Consider the following 18,761-nt stretch of genomic DNA (forward strand, 5'->3'; position numbering starts at 1 on the left):
TCTAATGTGTGGAGCTCTTATGTGATTCTAACAAATGATTTAAATGGAATAAGCAGCAGTGTTTGTTCACTACTGCTGAGATTCACCATATTCAGAAATGTTCAATTATTTATAGTCTGTGACCTGTTGACTGTGTAAAGGTGTGAGGTTTATTTTAAAGAAATAGTTGAACTTTTCCCTTTGTTTGCTGAGAGTTAGATTATATTTATTTAAATGTTGTCAACCTTTGGACAGAAGTGAGCTCACTGTTTCCACCAGCTTCCAGGCTTAAAGCTATTACTCAACTGTATCTATAAATAGGAAGCAATTTCCTGCTATATTTGTGTTCTGAAAATCCTAAAGAGAGCACTACTTTATGAAATGAGATATTAAAAAAGCATAATGGACAAACAAAAGCTGAAGCAAGGAATACTTTTTTCAAATTTATTTGCAAATAGAGAAAACAGCAAACATGTACTTTGAATTATATTTCTAATGTTTTTCAGCTTTTTTGTTAACATATAAAAAGAAACAACAAACCTGTCCAAACCCACCCCACCCACAGGCACACCCACGTAGAAGGGCAGAAAATAAAAATATTAATAATATTGTTGTTTTATATTTCATCATAACCAGCACTAAGAATTAAGGATGAATTATCATGTGAACAGTATATATTGTTCTAGATATCCATAATGATTTAAGTATAATCTGTCAATGTATTGCATCCGTTTTCCTGGAATAATGTGTACGCGCGGTCCCCCGTGTTCACTGCTGCTTGTAGACGAGAAGACGGGAACCCTGAAGCTGAACAACCTGAGCAGCAACATGTCGGGGAAGTATGTGTGCACAGCCAGCAACACCGCTGGGTCCGAGAGCTGCTTCATCAACCTGGAGATTGTCACCTGTACGTAGCAAAAAACAAAACACAACACCGAAAGTTGGAAGCTGATTTTTTTCTTTTTGTGAAGCCAGTGTGTCCAATACCACTGCAATTTACAAACTCATCGGATGCATTTGTCAAAAGCAAAAATCCTCCCAAAAGAACTGATGCTGTGTGGACATGCTCTGCTTTAGCGATATGTAACCGTTATGTGTCCCATGTCCCTGTAGCCACTAATGTGGGGGTGATTGCTGGCGCCACAGTGGGCTCAGTAGTTGCCGTCATCCTCCTCCTCCTCCTCTGCTTCGTTTTCCTGGTGAAGAGGCGGAGAGACAACGAGGACGACATGGCAAACGAAATCAAGTGAGTTGAGAAGAAGTGCTCCGTTTTCCACTGTGGTTTTGTTCCTTATATTGTTCTGGATATTCAAAAGAACGCCGCCCCCCCCCCCTCAGAGTTAAGCTCTTGTGGGTTAATATGTGTCCTCTCCTCCTCCAGGGAGGACGCTCAGGCTCCCAAGCGTGTTTCCTGGGCGAAGAGCGGCATGGGTTCAGATATCATCTCCAAGAACGGCACCCTGTCCTCCATCGCCTCCAGCCCCCACCATAAAGAGCCCTCCCACAACCACAACAACCACCACCACCCGCAGCAGTACCCCCAGCGCCCACCGTCTGACACCGCCTCCATCATCACCGCCACGGGCAGCATGGCCGGCTACCGGCCGCCCCGCCAACACGGCGCCTCCACCCCCACCCACTATGGCTACAACAACAACAGCACCCTCCCACGCGGACAGGCCGTCTCCTCCGAAGGCACCGCCAACGGGAGCTCCCTGTCCCGACCGGAGCGCTACACCCAGCTACCCCAGGCTCAGTTGCTGCAGCAGACCTACAGTCAGCATCAGCTGCAGCTCCAGGGGGCTCCCTCCCCGCCCCCACTGCCCACCTCCACGGTCACAGCCTCCAACATCGCCCGCATGGGAGGGGTGCCCATCATGGTGCCTGCACAGAACCAGGCCGGATCTCTGGTCTAAGGCCTGCCAGTTCTGGCCGAGAGTGCTGTGGATCAAAAACAGTTGGATTCTGTGCAGACGGCTTAGAAACTATTTTAGCAGAATTACAGTAGATCGAAATATCAAATCCACTTATTGGCGCTTGGTTTTGCGCAAAGAAGCTTTCGTAGCAAGACTTTCAGACACGGACTGTTTACTTGCCTTAAACATACTTAAGTCTTTTATATTCTGTATGCACCGCATACATTGCAAACTATGTATAGATATAATGTTCATATATACACATTTGTCTAGTATCCTCTTTTCTACCCTATCAAGGCATTTCTATTTTATTGGTTTGTTTTGCTTGAAATTTTGCTTTCAAATGACATATTATATATACTATTTCCACAAAGACAACAACAAACTGAATATCTGTGTGTGTGTGTGTGTGTGTGTGTGTGTGTGCCATGGATGGGCATACAGATTAAATATGAGGAAGGTTGTGCAGATCTTTACTGTAGGACGACCTATGGAGAAATCATGCGTTCAAGCACAATGTGTTGGACTTTCAGAGAAGAGAATGTTAGTAAAGAACTGGGTGAAGTATATGTTGAAATGCATGTTTATGCAGCAGAAGGAAAGACAAAACAACCTTATACATGGGATAAAGTTTAGCAAAGTATCCTAATCCTTTATTTTTTGGGCTCCACTTCTGTTGGTGTTCAGCTTATAAAATGCTCTTAAACGCTATACTTTAAATACAGATTAGCAAAAGCTTCTTAGGATATTAAGAACCATTCAGAATTGCAGTAAGGTGACTTTGCCAAAACACTAGTCCACACTTGTAATACTTTCAAAGTTGCCTCCAGAATTGAAATTGGAAATATGATGATTAATGTGTGGCCAAAGTCCAAAGACATGTTCTGGGGAGCAGGTTAATTGGGGACTCTAAATTGCCCGTAGGTGTATGAATGTGAGTGTGAATGGTTGTGTGTCTCTGTGTTAGTCCTGCGATTGGCTGGCGACCAGTCCAGGATGTACCCCGTCTATCGCCCGAAGTTGGCTGGGATGGACTCCAGCCCCCCCGCGACCCTGTGTGCAGGATAAGCTGTTTGCAGATGGATGGATGGATGGATGGATGGATGGATAATTGTTGGCCAGTGCCTGTATTTAATACAGGTCATAAATTTGCCTGCAACACCAGATTCTGAACCAAAGATATCCAGTAAAACGTTTCAGTATAGATCAGGGGGTGTCCAACTAAATTTAGTTAAGGGGCCACTATGACCTCAAGTGGGCCCGGCCAGTCAAACCAAAGGCGATGATCCAGACATCCCTGCTTTAGAGGTATTTCTTCATTTGAAAGAGCAAGTCGGTGGGGAGAAACCTGTCAGCAATGGAAGCATATTGATTAGTTACCAAAATAGTGCCATAGGCACGACATTTATAGAGTAACCTTATAGAGTTCCCATTTGACTGGCATTGCAAAGTAGTAGAAACAGAAAGCTGATATGAGTTTCTGTGAACACTGTTGAAGGTGATCCGCAGCCATCCGAAGAAGATGGAAGAGACACACTAAAGGTGAATGTGGTGAAAAGAAAAAACGTTCTATTCGATCTAATAGAATTCATCATGAAACTTTCTCTGTTGATAACTAAATAAAACCAATTCTTCACTCTATAAGTCCCAGAAAAGCATTGGTTGAAGCCAGGTTCCAAAGTTCTTGTTTCATTTTGAAGACATATAATTGAAATGTATATGTGGATATATATATATAAATATATATAAATGGATATCTCTTTGAACCCATTCATTAATCAGAAAATACTGCTAACGTCTGTATGTCTCCAAATGGCTGCAGACTCAATTATGTGAGTACGTGTTACAGAACGTAACATGAACCGTGATATTAAATACAGTTTCCAACAAAACAAAAACATCCTAAAGATGTTTTCAACCTTCATTTTTTAAAATGTCTTTTTCTAACACACAAATGGCCACGGAAAAATGATACATACAGTATATATATATATGCTAATAGCCATATTGCCATTTATACGGCTATATCGTCATTACAGTGGAATATAATGTTTGTGCACACCAGACTAAATCTGAATCATTTGAAACTGGATGACACCAGCTTGGCAGTAGTTGTTGCATCATGTTTGTATAGTTTTTTCATGAATTAAAAAAACAAAGTTCATGTGGGAAGATGGAATTGTGGAGGAAATCAGTTGGAGTCTGTACACCTAAAAACAACTAACATGTGAAATGGTCATTTAAGAGTGTACATTATGAACATTACAATGTATTTAAGACACACCTTTATTTTTATACAGTGATGAGGTATAAAAGCACATGAGCTAAAAGGATAAACTGTCTGACTAATGGATGGTACTGCGGACAACCACGTACCTAAACTGTGGTCATTGATGTGCAGTGTGCACTTGTATTCTCCATATTTATGTTCATGGAAAACACTTTGTAAGACATTTGCAATTAAAAGAGAAATGATGACATGGAAGTTGGGGTTTTTCAACAAAGATGTATTTGGGTTGCCCTGAGTTACCCATTCCCACTGATATTTAAATGGAACCACCAGTGAGCAGCAACATGAATATTTGGGAAATCCAGTGTTGGAGGAGGAATCCTCACACACAATCATAGACTTAACATCGTTCTTCTTAAGCAGCAGACCGTCACTTTGATCTGAAGAAGCATTACAGTGATTGATTTCATTTCTTTATATATTTGGAAACTTGATTCTGGCCTCACGGTGTAGTTGCGTTGATTTAGGAGATGTACTATGATGTAAAGTGATGGCCTTGGCCAGTGCCTTTTATTATGTACTATGACAACAATGGACACATCTGGTCTCACCCTGAACGTGACGGAGTGGTTCTGCTCCTTTGCTTCTGAGGACATGAGCGTCAGACTGTGACGTCACCAGTACTCACCAGTGTTCAGATTTTATCAAAACACAGAATATTCGTAAAACTTTATCACAACAATAACAACACAATTTAAAGCGTTCTATAAGGTTGACTATAATAATACTTCATGGTCACTCACTAACATCTTTTATTAGCTGGGATCATAGTGTACAATAATTATCTTAGTTGTAGATCATGATCCTTTCATAGTACATCATAACCACTGTTATATTTTGATTATTTGCTTTTTAGTAAAGTGAAAATGAATTCCAGGGCGGCACGGTGGCGTGGTGGTTAGCACTGTTGCCTCACAGCAAGAAGGTCCTGGGTTCAATTCCGCCCAGTGGCCTTTCTATGTGGAGTCTGCATGTTCTCCCCGTGTCTGCGTGGGTTCTCTCCGGGTTCTCTGGCTTCCTCCCACAGTCCAAAGACATGATCAGGGGATCAGGTTAATTGGTGACTCTAAATTGCCCGTAGATGTGTGAATGTGAGTGTGAATGTGAGTGTGAATGGTTGTGTGTCTCTGTGTAGCCCTGCGATTGGCTGGCGACCAATCAAGGATGTACCCTGTCTATCACCTGAAGTTGGCTGGGATGGATTCCAGCCCCCCCGTGACCCTGTGTGCAGGATAAGCGGTATGATGATGGATGGATGGAATAAACTCAGAAGGGGAAGGAAGAAAGAAGCCGCTAGGGTAGATCGTTTATTAGAATTTGCGATTAGCGATGTAACATTCAACTACATGGCGCAAAAGGAATTCATAAATACGCTAATATGCAAATATGCACGCCTTAATTGACATGAGCTCATCTCATCGGGGAATAAAATATTCAAGGAAAAGTCAGTTATACACCTTGTGGCTGAACAGGGTAAAATGACAGTTAACCAAAGTAAAAAATCAGCATAAACAGAGTTTATACCAAATATGTAGATACAAATGAAAAGCCATTTTAAAAAAAGTGCACTGGATATTCAGATAGTGAAGCGAAACAAAAAATAAGGTAAAAGCTCTATAATGTGCTGAACTGCACCCGTAATAGTCGCAGGTTTGTTTTCGTCCACATGGAGCTACAGTACTAAGTTGGCAGAAAAAGGTGCATGGCTTTTGTATTCAAATGAGTCTGAAACAATACAGGGAGATGATTATGTGTCGGTGCATTTCTTTACAGTCATACATTAATGAATCAATGAATATGATTGATATGAATATTGTTAAGAGGTCAGTTCATGAATAGGTGTCAAAACTTGGCAACGTCGAGATTCTGTTAGAGGAAACAAAGGACAGAGATTGTAAAGTATATAAAAGAAAGCAACAATACAGTTGTATCCCTGTATCCAAGTGGTGTTGGGATATTTAATAGCATGTCATGCTCCATTAGTGAAGTCCTTTTTAAAAGTTCAGATGGTGGCCATTTTGTGTCTGGCCTGAGCTTGATGTGCGGGAGGGGAGAGGGTGAGCTCAGCGACAGGCAGTAGTCATAGTTGAGGTGAGTACATGATGTCGATGGTGAGGATCCACGGTTGATAAAGGTAAGAGATGGGAGGTCATGCAGCTCGGGGCCCTAGGCATGGATGGTTGGAAAGGAGATCTCTGGCACAGCGGCCCCTGGCACAGCCGTGCTTTAGGTAGGACACAAGACTGCAGGGGAACAACAGTATTAACACTGTCAAGGTTCTACTGGAATAAATATTAAAGTTACTAATGACTCTTGTTGCAGAATGAGGAAGGTACATTTTGCAATAGCTGAAAGGCAGCCGTCCAATCTGAGAGGATCACATTCATTATTTATTGCTCAAACTCAGGTCGTTGTTTTACCTTTTAATATGTAGTCGGTAAGCAGTGTAGGCACCTTCTCACTGTCCTCCTTCATCGCATAAAGAACTATGAAGGAAATAAAGCACGTCTCAAATCCTTTCAGCCAGTAATTATAATGATTGGCCCTCGATGCAAACGTTGCATACTTACTTTTTGTGAGCATCTGCAGGTCGTCAACAGTTGGAAGGGAGACTTTCTTCTCGTATGGAATGACTGTGTTTAGATACTAAAGACAGAGAGGTTCAAGGTTTAGAGATGCTGAAAAAGTACTTCAAGATCTGAAATGATAATGAAATGAAGATTGACTCCAGTTCCATATCTTTGTGTTCAATAGGAAGCAGCAGCTAAGGGGTGGTTAGGCTAATTTAGCTTAGCTTGTAGACTGAAAAGCTTGCCTGTCTTCTGTTCTTCTTCTTGAGTTTAGAAATCTCACTAGTCAACTGTGCTCTCCTTCACTTCAGGGAGCCTTTTGAAGGCTCCTTTTTTCAATTTTTAAATCTTGATTTGTCAACACCTGGCTGGAAGTTTTTAATGGATTATTTTTCAATTTCTTTAAAGCTATACTGTAAAAGGTCATTGCTGCCATTCTGATGAAAAAAAACACAGATCCTCATTGACAGAATAACAATTTACCATTGGATTATTTGAGAGTGTTTCTCATTGAAATGTGTTATACAATTTCAATTTATTTATAGTGGCTTCCATTTAGTATCTTATCTGATGCTGGTTTTATTTACATCCGGCAATAACTACAAAGACTGGAGCGAAAGGTCTCAAATTCCAAATAGCAATTAAAGGAACCTTTCTTTCTTTCTTTTGTAGCAAAACACTTTTTTATGGATCAAATTACATATGGTAGATCAACCTTGTCTGTCTATGACCTCATGTGGATTGGACTCAGGCAATGGTGTACATTTACTACTGGAGTGAGGCCTGTGACCTTAAAGGGTTAGTGCACCGGCTGCCATTGCAGAGCTGGTGCAAGCCTCTACGGGCTGTTAACTTCACTACATTCCTGTCGCACTACCATAGTAGCAGTTCCAGTTCATCAAATACTTTCAGTCTGTTTTGGATGCACATGTTACTGTAAAACAGCAAACACATTACTAGATGCATGCTAATTATTATTAAAACTGACTTGCGCAAGTTATCATGTTGAATAATTGGTGGGCACTTAAAAAAATGAATTATGTAATTTCCTAACAGGTGAGTGTTAGGAAATTAATTTGTCCAATGTCTAGTGTAAATTTTATCATGTCACCATTATAAGTGTGTTCATGGCCTTTAACAATGGACCTTTGACCTTACCTGTTTGTCATTTCCTGTGCTTCCAAATGTCTGTCTGATGCCCGTCTGCAGGATGTTAGACAGTCCCTCCATGCTGAAACGCTGCAGGTCACAACCAGGACACATACACAGACCATTAATACAAGATACTGATCATCATCTCCTTCATCAAGCTGATCTGCAGTACACAGTACACACCTAGCAACATCTCATGCAAACAGAACTTCATGGTGAAACGCTATTTGCTTTTTTGTTTATCTTACATCTCCATCATTTATATATCTGTACATTCATATGAATCTAGTCATTCAGCCTCAGGTACCAAGCAGTTGCCACATAAAAACACTACTGATGCAATGCATGGCGGGAAAGTCCATTAGATCCCGGCTGGGCTGTTACTGTATACAGACGAATGGTCACTTTAGCATCTTTCCTGGAAGATGCTTAAGAGGCTAATGGCCCTGAGATCCATTACTGTATGTTTACAATCAGAGGAAGGAAGGAGGAGAGTTTTCAGGTACTGGTATCCCTTTTTTTCTAATTTAACTGATGTGCACATGTGCACAACACCATAGTGGCGGCGACGTTAACAAGGATGAGAGCAAAACTCTCATGCAGTTGTGGCACACACACTGACTTTAGTGGTGTGTAAAACATGAGGGCCATCCTTTCCTTTCTCTTACCTTGACAGGCATGCTCCCTGTCTTCTCCGAGTTGCCGGTGGAGGTGGTATCCCCTCCGTTCTCAGGTGATGTCACCCCCCCCTGCAGGCTCAGGGCCTTGTCCCGGCGGCGGCGTTTGCTGCTGTCTCGTTGCTCCTTCTGCCTGTTCTGCACCTCCATCAGTGCTGTGATGAACGTGTTCTTCACCTCTTTCTCAAACTCCAACTCCTCCCGCCGTGCCAGCTGGCTGACCAGCTCTTCTGAGTACTCGAGGATGGCGGCCTCTACCCTATGCAGCAGTTCAACCAGCGCTGAGCTGGGCATCAGGCTCAGGCCTGCAGGGAAGATAATCAGGGGGTCATTATTTGTTCCTACCCAGTCATTGTAGCTAAACATTACTGTATGTACTTTGGGTGGTGCAAAAGACAAATAAATATTTAGGCGGACTCAAACAGCTATTATCAACAAAAACAAATGTATATTGTCTTTTGAAAGTATATGTTTTGTTTTTTGTATAAAATATCTTTTGTCTCGGCCAAACGCAGGTGGAGTATTTTAGAACTAAGGAGTCACATGTGACCTCTAATGACCTCCACGCTCCTCCCTGTCTCGGAAGTTCACAGGATTCCCAGAGCCAGAACTCTGGCGGTCATCCAGGATTCATAGAACCGTAGTTACTCCCCCCGACGGGGGCTTGTAATGGGAGTGAAATCTGTAACCTGGTTGTTCTCTCTTTAGGTACATTGCCCGACGGCTGGCCAGTCGGGGTACCGCCCAAGTAAGAAGGGCGCGGGACTCCTGCAGTAACCTGCAGATGTGCCCTTGGTTGTTTATGCAAAACAATGCGGGAGAATTGTCCAACAGGACAAGCACACAGTTGTACGGTACGGAGCTCTAGGACATTGACATGCAACTTGCGGTCCTGAGCAGGTTTGGAGGTTGCCTGCGGGGCAGGTGGGCAGAGTTGCATGAGTAGCGGACCGATAAGTGTGATAAACTGGGGCCTGTAAATGGTCTCGGAAGCCGAAGTAGGGCCCATAGCTCTGCAGGTCTGCATCTGCGAAGTCCATAGAACTCCTGCCTGGTCTGGTCAGCCTGAAAGGTAGGCTGAAGCCCCTCTAAGAGCGGCGACCAGAACATTTATATTTAATATTAGTGCTTAGTGCAAGTTATTAATACTCAAACGCATCAATTAACTAACAGCGACAATTATTTTATGACTCGTAAAACGCAGTTTCTTTTAACTAATTATCAGTTTGAAAGTCTGTTGCTCACTGGCTCTGGAATCCCATACAGACAAATCATTTTGCAATTTGTACATGTTTGTCCCTGACCAGGCTAAACCACTTCCCATGCACTCATTATACCTCTCTTTCGTGTTTGATATTCTATAAATATGAATGCCAAAGGCAAGGATTCGGTCGAGGGGGATTTCAACTTAGAACTGAAAGGCTTGGCCAGAAAAGATTCCCTTTCACAAAAGTAATTCCAAAAGGAACAATGTTTTGATAGGAATGTTGTTGGAAGTTGTTCACCTCCTCAAACAGTTGAGAAAATGAACAAATGACTCAATGATCATCTGCTGCCTAAGTGTTAGTTAACAACTTGCATTAATTGCTGTTTTTTTCAAACACTAATATGAATTATGTGTTACCTTCGTAGGAGCAATTGTTGTTGGAGGCCTGTGACAGCTGCCTGATCTCCTCCAGCAGGGAGGGGTTGGTTCTGGAGGAGCAGGGGCTGCTCTCCTCTTCATCCTCCTCCTCCTCAGTTTCCCCGGGATCTGGAGAGTTCTCCATCATCTCGACTATCTCCTCAATGACCTTAAGGACAGAGAGAAAGAGAGATGGAAGCATACAGGGAGAAAGGTGAATGGACAGGAGAGAGATTAGGAGCCAGGGGAAAGTAAACATGCATCCATAAAACCATCCACTTGTCAGTAGAGTGTGGCCACTAAAATGGCACTAAAATAGCCTCCAGTATAAGTGTACGTATCAAAATTAAATTTGGTTTAGGCTTCCGTCACAATATAATGCAGTCCAGCACGCCGCTCTGTGTACAGGACACATGGTGGAGAGCCCCTCCTTAAAAAGTATGCAGGCGAGAAAGACTCTCAAGGGTCAATTTCTGGTCCTTTCCTTTCTCCCATTGTTCTGCTAATGTTGTATACGGCCAGGAGCAATACCAGGAGGAGAGCTTTCCTTTCCCTTTGTGGTGGAAAAACACTTTCTCCAGCTTTCGTCTCGGGCCAAGTAGATTACCAAAAACAGATACTTGCCAGCTTGTACAAAATACATGATCTGGAACAATTGACCACATTTCCCCCATTTAGCCACCCTACAGTGTTACCTATGTCATTTTAAGTTGCTTTTATAATGTTTCTCTTTGCCTAAAATAAGATTGTAATTCCAAAAGGGAAATTATTGTAAACAAAATGGGCGCAATCTGAAGATTTGATGTCACACCGTGGTTTCATTATTCTCATTCTAAAAAAAACGGGACACTGACCAAATGCAGTTTGATCGTACACACACCTGATCAGCTGTGATGAGTGGCTCTTCCTTCAGGCAGTTGGCGTTGTCATTCTTCTCATTCATCTCTTCTTCCTCTTTTTCGTGGATCTGCGGAACGTGAGATGAAACACGTGAACAACAAACAGATTGGCCATGACGGCGTGTCCTCACAAGAAAACTAATCCAACAAGAGTCTTTAACATTTTATCCGCGTTGGAATAATAAACTAAATCCACTATCAATTCCCAGAGGAACTGCTCTGGAAAGGAGAGATCAGTCACGCTACTTTGAAAGTCCTATGCTTAAATATTTGAACGGTTCTAATTTCAAATGGCTATTTAATATTTCATTTGTAAAACTGTTTCAGTAGTTCATGTCTTATTTATTAATTAATTGCAAAGTTTAACTTTCATAAAGTATGATAGGGAAGTTAACTGTAATGTAGAGAATGTAGTGATGTTGATCTGCCTGTCCAGACTGAAACATGCATTGTTCCCAGAGGGTGTATCCTTGATAAGTGCCTCAGATGCCACAGAGTGTACAAGGCATCACAGTGAAGTCACCCATTGATTTGTTGACTACGGTTTTAAGGCTTAAAATTGAGCTTTTTTATAGTATTTTGACCATAATTTGTAAACTTCATGCTGTATTGAAGACTTGAAACTAGAGATTGAGACCATAAACTCATGTCTACATTGTTCTTCTTCTACTGCTACTACACAAGTAGAGGAGTAACTTCCTGGTAGACATTAAAGAGGATGAAGGCTTAACACAACTCACAAACGGAGGTGGGCTCCTGTGTCAACAGAAATTTGATTTAGACGATCATGTTCTCTGATGTAAAATCACAATATTGATTCCATAACGTTTCATCTAGTGCCATCATCAGGGCACTGGTGAACTGAATTATACTCCATATAAAAAATGACGCATACTCTGGTATACACTTAAACTTGTCTTATAGGTAAGCGCAGTAGCTGTGTTCATATCTCTCTTCATCCCTCCACCTCATTGGGTGTGTTTTGCATAATTCTGGGTTAATGAAAATACAGGAAACTAACAGCATTCATATGGTGAACATGTTAAAAAGTATACCTGCTAAACATCATGTTCAAATTTGTTATCGGGATGTTGCAAAAGCACTGCTTCGCCAAAAAGCCTTATAGTGATACTAGCACAGCTGGAGATTTTGTCCTCCTAGATATTGATTCAGCATAATAGTAAGAAAGTAAATTGAAAGATTTGCCGTTTGAAATTTGTTAAAAATAAATATTTAAAAAATAATAATGGAAAGTGTGCATGTCCTCTATGTCCTCTGATATATTGCCGTGTATTGGTATAATCCTTTGGACTTCGAGAATGCGACCACTCAACGGATCGCAGGGTCCGCCTTTGTGGCTGAAATGTCTGCTCTGGCCAGTCCAAACATGGTCTAGCCTGCTAAGTGCCTGCTGCCCAGCTTGCATGCGAGAAACAGCCAATTAGGCGAGGGGAGGAGGTGGGAGGGTTGGCCTGAGTGGGGCAGATGAGGCAAGTGTGTCTTTGGAGTAAGCATGAGATCAAGCCTCAGAAAGAATGATAGCCATCTAATTTTGGCACCTCTAATGAGAAATAATGCTTATTTTTGAGTAAAGGAAGTGTGTCTGAAAGGTAATACCCAAATTAAATTTGACTTTCCAAATTAAAAAATAAAGTCACTCAAAAGTGGGCCACTAGCAGATAAAAATAGAATAGAAATAGAAAGATTTGGTGTAACACCTACCTCCAGCTCAGAAAGATTGCCGTTGAGTCCCTCTGAGTCGGTGCCGTCCCAGGTAGAGCTGTAGTTGTCAGTCAGAGCATCCCACACACTGCAGAGCAATACATAGACACACACGTTAGCAAGGGCAAAAACCACAGAAATATAGAAAAAAAGGAATCAACACTATTCTGGCAACATATACAAAGGACTCAAGCTGGTGCAGCCACATACTCTGTAGTAATATAGTTACATATACGTATTAGGCGAGAGTTTGGTGTTTCATCTCTCTGGTCATAAGGAGGTCTACTGAGCGCTGTATTTAGCAGCCCTCAACATAGTCAATATTTCAGTGTGGCAAGTCAATGATGGAGGTCAATACCAAGAGCTGGAGGCTGTAAATGAACAATAAAAAAAACAGCTTACTACTCGGGAAAAGGTATCCTTTGCAGAGATTTAGATAAAGCTTCTCACATCATTGTGCCACCGGACTGTGACTGCAACCCACAGCAAGAGTCTGTCGACGGACGAATGACACTAGGAGAGAGGTCTCCTTTGTGTTGTTTTCCTCCTCTGCTAAGAGGCTGGCTCAGGCCTAACCCATGCTCCAAGTGGCACTGCCCACACCCGGACTCACAGTGGCCACCATTCAGCCAAGCGGTGAGCTCACCAGCCATGCCTGCATGTCATTACTGCCTGCACCAACACATAAACAGGTTCAAAGTTCCAACGCACTTAGCTTCAACTTAAGCAGAAAGAAGCAATATCAAATGAAAATATGATGAACCATAGTAAACATTGTCCTATTGTGTGTAGATATATATATTGCAATACATTACACAGTTTCTGCAGATTGCACATATGATTAGTGTTATTTTGTTGATAAAAACACAGCTAAGTTGTTGCTAGTTTTGACATCACAACTGAGTAAAACACTTATGGAAGTTTTGAGAAAAAGTCCCTTTCTTTCAGAATGTTAGTTGAGACGATTTTGTGAGCTTAATCTAGTTACAGTAGTTTGGTTTAGTTCAACACAAATCAGAAAAACAGACAAAAAAGACTTGCTTGGCTCCGTCTGAAGGTGCTGACCTGTGAGATTTGTGCTTTTAAAGGGGTTTTGCAAGACTATTCCATGCCTGGTATAATCAGACGTGCTTACCTTTGGACAGAGCCAGGTTCGCTGTCCGCTCTTGCTAATATTTATGCTAAGCTACGCTTGCAGCTTCTTAAACTATTTCAGGAACAATAATTGAAAATGTTATTTTTATCTAACTGAGTGTATTTCAAATGTATTTAACATCACATACATTTAAAATCGAATCTGTAATCACCACTAAACTAACCACAACAACCCACGAACACCTCATGCAGCATCATAACACAGAGACATGTTTGGTCACGCAGGCCAGCAGGATCTGGAACTCCATGTTCAAAAGCGATCCTGCTTTATTTCTTGGGCCGCAGCCACAGACGACAAATCAGCAACTGGGGATTAGGCCAAAATGTGCAGCAGACTGTTTTCAGCCAAACAGCAGACATTTCTGCTGATTATTTATGTGGGGGTGTACGAGTCGTTTAAATGAGAACCTTTTCATCAGAACAGATATTTTCCCTTAATGACGTAACACAAAACAATCAGTATGGTATTCATTTCTATTAATAGCTGATGTAAAGTTGAACATATATAGTATATAGTTAATGAGACTCACTTTTTTGAAATCCCAGTATGGATTATGAGAAGTTATGACCAGGGAGGAACAATGAGTCACCGTTAATAACAGTGCTAGTTGTTATGTTTGACTGTCGTGATTTCTTAATCCGTGCAACAGCAGCTCAATGTAGGGCATTAGGTCCCTGTCTGGGTCATAACATGCAGATTACTGTAGTACTACAGGACCATATCCACCAACAGCCCCATGGCCTGCACTCAGTAATTAGTCAAAGCTCTAGTCATCAATACAAACCCATTTAAAAAGCAAGTTTAATACTGTGTGACTAATTATATGATTGCCATCCGCAAAGCCCTCCTCTTACACCTACGGTCGGGCTATTTTTAGCCCGATTCATATCCCCACAGTGCGAAGACGTGTGTGTTTCTGCCTCAGTGCCTGCTAGCAAGAGGAGGATCTGGCAGTCAGCTGGTGAAGAGGCAGAGATAGAGACACACCGACTGAGACAAAGCTAACTGAGGCGTACAAAGCTGCATATATTAAATTATTCAGAACGGCTGTGGAGCCGGTGTAACATGTGTGTGGAAATATTTAGGCCTTTGTTGTGTGGAACATGTCAAGCCATTGTTTTGGGCTTTGAGAGTTGTGCATGGTATTAATGGCCGGATAATATATATGTGTGTGCAATTTACATGAAATACCTACATTGAGGATTGAAATCAAATATTAACATACTGACGAAAGCAGTATAAATACTATGAATATCTTGACAAATAACATCAACTGTGGCCACTCACTCTTCATCCTGCAGCCGCTCCTCATCTTCTTGGTTGTGCGACTGGTTGCGTATGGGTGCCAGGCCCTCCGTCTTGGTGTTGTAATTGTGGAAACACACGTTGAGCTTCTCGTCAAACTCGTTCACCAGGTCCTCCATTGACTTAAAGCTCATCATCTCAGAGAAGTTCTCCAGCTCAGAGAAGTCCTCGCGGGTGATGGAAGCCAGTGGGACGGTGGTGGTGGTGGAGTAAGAAGTGTGTTTGAGAACTGGGTGGTCCAGCTCATCCATCCGGCAGGGACGGAGGTCCTCAAACTCCTCATCCAAACACACGAGAGGGGCTTCCATGGTGTCTGTCTGCCCTGCACAGAAGGAGTGGCCAGTTAGACATTTTTCTTTCCTAAGGCAGCACACTTAATAAAAATTGTTTCACCAGTTGCCTGTTGAAATATGGCAACATAACATATAACATATGGCAATACAAGCAGTACGGCAGCAATTTGAGAGGGTGAGGTCCATTAATGCATTGAGTGGTTCAATCTGTAAAGTGAGTAAGACAGATGTGAACTTTTCAGTCTCCAAAATATTTTTCCCCCATAATTTGCATTTTTGTGTAAAATGGTTAGTAGCAATAACACAATTCTACTCTACGTAAAACTAGAAAACACAGATTTGCAACGATGATTGATGGGTTATATTTAGGTCGATGTTGTCAGTGACAAGTCTCCATTTAAACATACAATCAATATACTGTAGCTAGTTCAGGGGTGAAATCTGGTAAGACTGGCAAGATGAGCATATCTCCAGTCGAGGCGAGTAGCCATCCTTCCAACATAGACAAAGAAGAAATAAGTAGCCAGGTCCGCCATCATAGCGAACACTGGGCCTGTAGGGAAAAACCTGATCAAAAAGAGAACAGTCTGGATCTGATCCACCAACATCCCAGAAGGATTTGTCTCCTAAAGCATGTCTCCTCCATGTGGAATGACACCATGTGGTCGAGGACAAAGAGAAGATGGAGGTAAATGTGCCAGAAGGGGACCAGGTCCCAAAGGGGGCCAGACCAGTTGGATTTACTGGTAAACCACAGTTAATTAACTACATCCTCTGGGAATTAAACTGATGAGGTTTTCAAGATTCTGGGACATGAAGTATTGGCACTATCATAGTGTAGAATGTATTATGGCTAGTATTTAGTGCTTGTCAAGTGTTCCTTTCAGCAATTTAATGAATATATATTTAGATGTATGGATGTAAAAATCTATCCTTTAAGAAGTAAAGAAAAAAAAATGTGTCATGAATGGAGTCAAATGATTATAATTCTCCCCTGGGAGTGAGGGATGGACTCATCTCCATCCTCATCAGTGCATCAGTGATAAATGGTTGTGTAATTGTATAAACTTTTCACTTCGCACTTTTACGGCTCTCGGATACAGTTTTAATCAGGAGATAAAAATAAAACTCTTCTTTAAGGATGAGTTTTATGATAAAAGTTAATTTTTTTTCAAACCATATCTTGATTATCTCGAATTGGAAATTAAATTGTACCTTATAAAGCAGAATGAATGGGTGTAAACCATTAAAGGAGCAGCATCATTCTTGTGGAGGACTTCATGCTGCAGTCAGACTTTTTAGAGAAGTTGTACATTGGTCAGGTTGTCTGACGCAGTGTAATTACTGTAGTAAAGCCTGAACTTCCTCCTTGGTGCTTTGCTGGACCGTGGCCTAGCCTAAGTGCGTGAGTACAGAGGAGTCATTTAAAAACAAGCTTGTGCAAGCCTCTTCCCCCCCATCACACCACTCAGCAAAGTGCTGAGAGTCTCCCTACATCTCTCTCGTCTCCATAGTGTTGGGTTTACTTTTTTAATTGCGTCTGCTACGTTGCCTTACAGTTTATCTCTAATGTCTCTGCTGAGAAAGTGACTCCATGTTGAGTGAACCCTTGCTGCAGAGAAATGAACCACGTCTGTCAATAGATCCAATTAAGGTTGTTTGGTCTCACATGAGGAGCACTTGCAGCTGACTATTACCTTGCCACAGGGACTCGTGGCACTTGCGCGCTGTTTCTTGAAAAATTCCTATTGTGGAAATGGCAAATTCAATTTGCAAACAGCCCTTTCCAGTCATGCTGCATCTTGTCTTTACTGCTAGTTAGCATAAAAAGTAGGTGTGAAATCAAAGCGTCCACATTAAAGCAGACCTTGTTGGGATGCTGGATGTTGTTGCGTCTCAATGTACAATACTGTTTGTTTGGGATGTGACCTTCACACCCAGAGATGGTGGTGGTGGTCTCAGGTGTGTCCCCGTGCTCCACATGCATGCAGATATTAAAAAGAGCCAATCACAAGAGCTCATCATTATTTAATGCAATGGAGCCAAAACCCAATTACTCAACTACATGTCCAAACAACACATCCAACACCTATTCAACTCAAAGGATAGCATGGATGACGCCATCATCCTCGTCAAAGGCATCTCTTTTTTCAAATGTGGGCTGCTTATTTTTAAATGATTTCATATTTGTGCGAGAACAGTACACATTGACAAGGGCTATTTAAATCCGCTTTGCATCAAGAATATGAAATTAAATAATTGACCAAAATCATGTCTGTGTTAAAATGCCTGTTAAATGCCCGATAATATAACTGAAACAGATTACAATTCAAATCATTATTCTGACTGCCGTGGCAGAAATGGAAACCAAGCAAGTGCATGTGATCAGCTCATCGGAGGGAGAGAAAAAAAATAGAGGAGAGTGGGGGAGGGAAAGCAGAGCAGCGAGGAAGGAGAGATGGAGGAAACCATGGTTACAAGGCAGGGATGAATGGAAGATGATGCACAACAGGGAGAACCTCGAGGACGTCAGCGCTGTAAGAAGGAATAGCAAGATGATGGGAAGAGCAGGAAGACAGATTACCTGCAGTAGATTTGCCGCTGTGGTTGTAGCGCGGTGTAGAGGCAGGATCTTCTCACAACAGGAGAATCTGTGCCTAAGCCTCCTTCCGCTGCAAAACTGGGCCGCGAGCAGCAGCTGTCACTGTCATTCCAGGGTGGAGGCGAGAAAAACAGAATCAGGGAGGTGAAGACGGCAGCGTGGTGTGAGCTCTGGTTTGTATCCCTTCCCTCACCCGTTAGCCCACAGCCACCCTTGTCATTCCTCCCACAGCCCGTGGTTTTCCGATCAATGGAAGCCAGCCCAGCTCACACTGAGCCTGCGCACTGCCAAGGCCCCAACGATATTAGCCCCCCCCCCTCTCCCTCCCTCCCTCCCTCCCTCCATCCATTGCTTTCCTCACTCTCCTCTGCTTTTGCCTTTGTCCCGGCCTACTCCCTTCATCCTCCCTCCCTCCTTGCCTACCCATTAATTCCCCAATATTCATGAGGACAGAAGGAGGGAGAAGGTTTGGGGGAAGTGTTTGTAGCAAGGTGGGACATTGTTCATTGGTCTATCTTATGCATTAAATCCTCATCTTATTATTATTATTATGAACTCTTCCATGTTTACAAAACT

The 18,761-nt window shown here is 42.2% G+C and overlaps 2 protein-coding genes across 4 annotated transcripts in view; one reads left to right on the forward strand and one right to left on the reverse strand.

Moving 5' to 3' along the window:
• Positions 1-4,375, forward strand: part of esama (endothelial cell adhesion molecule a) — a 49,281-nt gene extending 44,906 nt beyond the window's left edge. Inside the window, exons 6-8 of the mRNA XM_040181874.2 lie at positions 764-886; positions 1,093-1,225; positions 1,361-4,375. Of these exons, the coding sequence (XP_040037808.2) occupies positions 764-886; positions 1,093-1,225; positions 1,361-1,895 (791 nt within the window). The 3' untranslated portion in view covers positions 1,896-4,375. The remainder of the gene's footprint in view (positions 1-763; positions 887-1,092; positions 1,226-1,360) is intronic.
• Positions 4,376-5,479: 1,104 nt separating this feature from the next.
• fez1 (fasciculation and elongation protein zeta 1 (zygin I)) lies at positions 5,480-18,553 on the reverse strand. 3 transcript variants are annotated; one of them, XM_040182325.2, is made up of 10 exons: positions 18,168-18,553; positions 15,273-15,612; positions 12,830-12,917; positions 11,089-11,175; positions 10,209-10,377; positions 8,576-8,889; positions 7,914-7,994; positions 6,756-6,831; positions 6,606-6,671; positions 5,480-6,428 (listed from the first exon to the last, which is right to left on the reverse strand). In XM_040182325.2, the coding sequence occupies exons 2-10, from the start codon at positions 15,596-15,598 to the stop codon at positions 6,412-6,414; spliced, it is 1,224 nt and encodes a 407-aa protein (XP_040038259.1). In that variant the 5' UTR covers positions 15,599-15,612; positions 18,168-18,553; the 3' UTR covers positions 5,480-6,411. The 3 variants fall into 3 exon arrangements, with proteins under 3 accessions (XP_040038259.1, XP_040038260.1, XP_040038261.1); XM_040182326.2 differs by having other exon boundaries at positions 15,273-15,607; positions 18,168-18,479; XM_040182327.2 differs by lacking the exons at positions 15,273-15,612; positions 18,168-18,553 and adding an exon at positions 13,280-13,497.
• Positions 18,554-18,761: the final 208 nt, after the last annotated feature.

This window comes from Gasterosteus aculeatus, chromosome 7 (assembly GCF_964276395.1).
Source record: "Gasterosteus aculeatus chromosome 7, fGasAcu3.hap1.1, whole genome shotgun sequence".
NCBI classification, from domain to species: domain Eukaryota; kingdom Metazoa; phylum Chordata; class Actinopteri; order Perciformes; family Gasterosteidae; genus Gasterosteus; species Gasterosteus aculeatus.

What these genes read in the sequence shown, in the direction of transcription:
- fez1 (XM_040182325.2), bottom strand. Translation starts at nt 15,598, where the DNA reads ATGGAAGCCCCTCTCGTGTGTTTGGATGAGGAGTTTGAGGACCTCCGT. An exon ending in GAGCGGCTGCAGGATGAAGA is followed by an intron (nt 12,918 to 15,272) that starts GTGAGTGGCCAC and finishes ATTGCTCTGCAG; the next exon opens with TGTGTGGGATGCTCTGACTG. An exon ending in CCTGCAGATGCTCACAAAAA is followed by an intron (nt 6,672 to 6,755) that starts GTAAGTATGCAA and finishes TTTCCTTCATAG; the next exon opens with TTCTTTATGCGATGAAGGAG.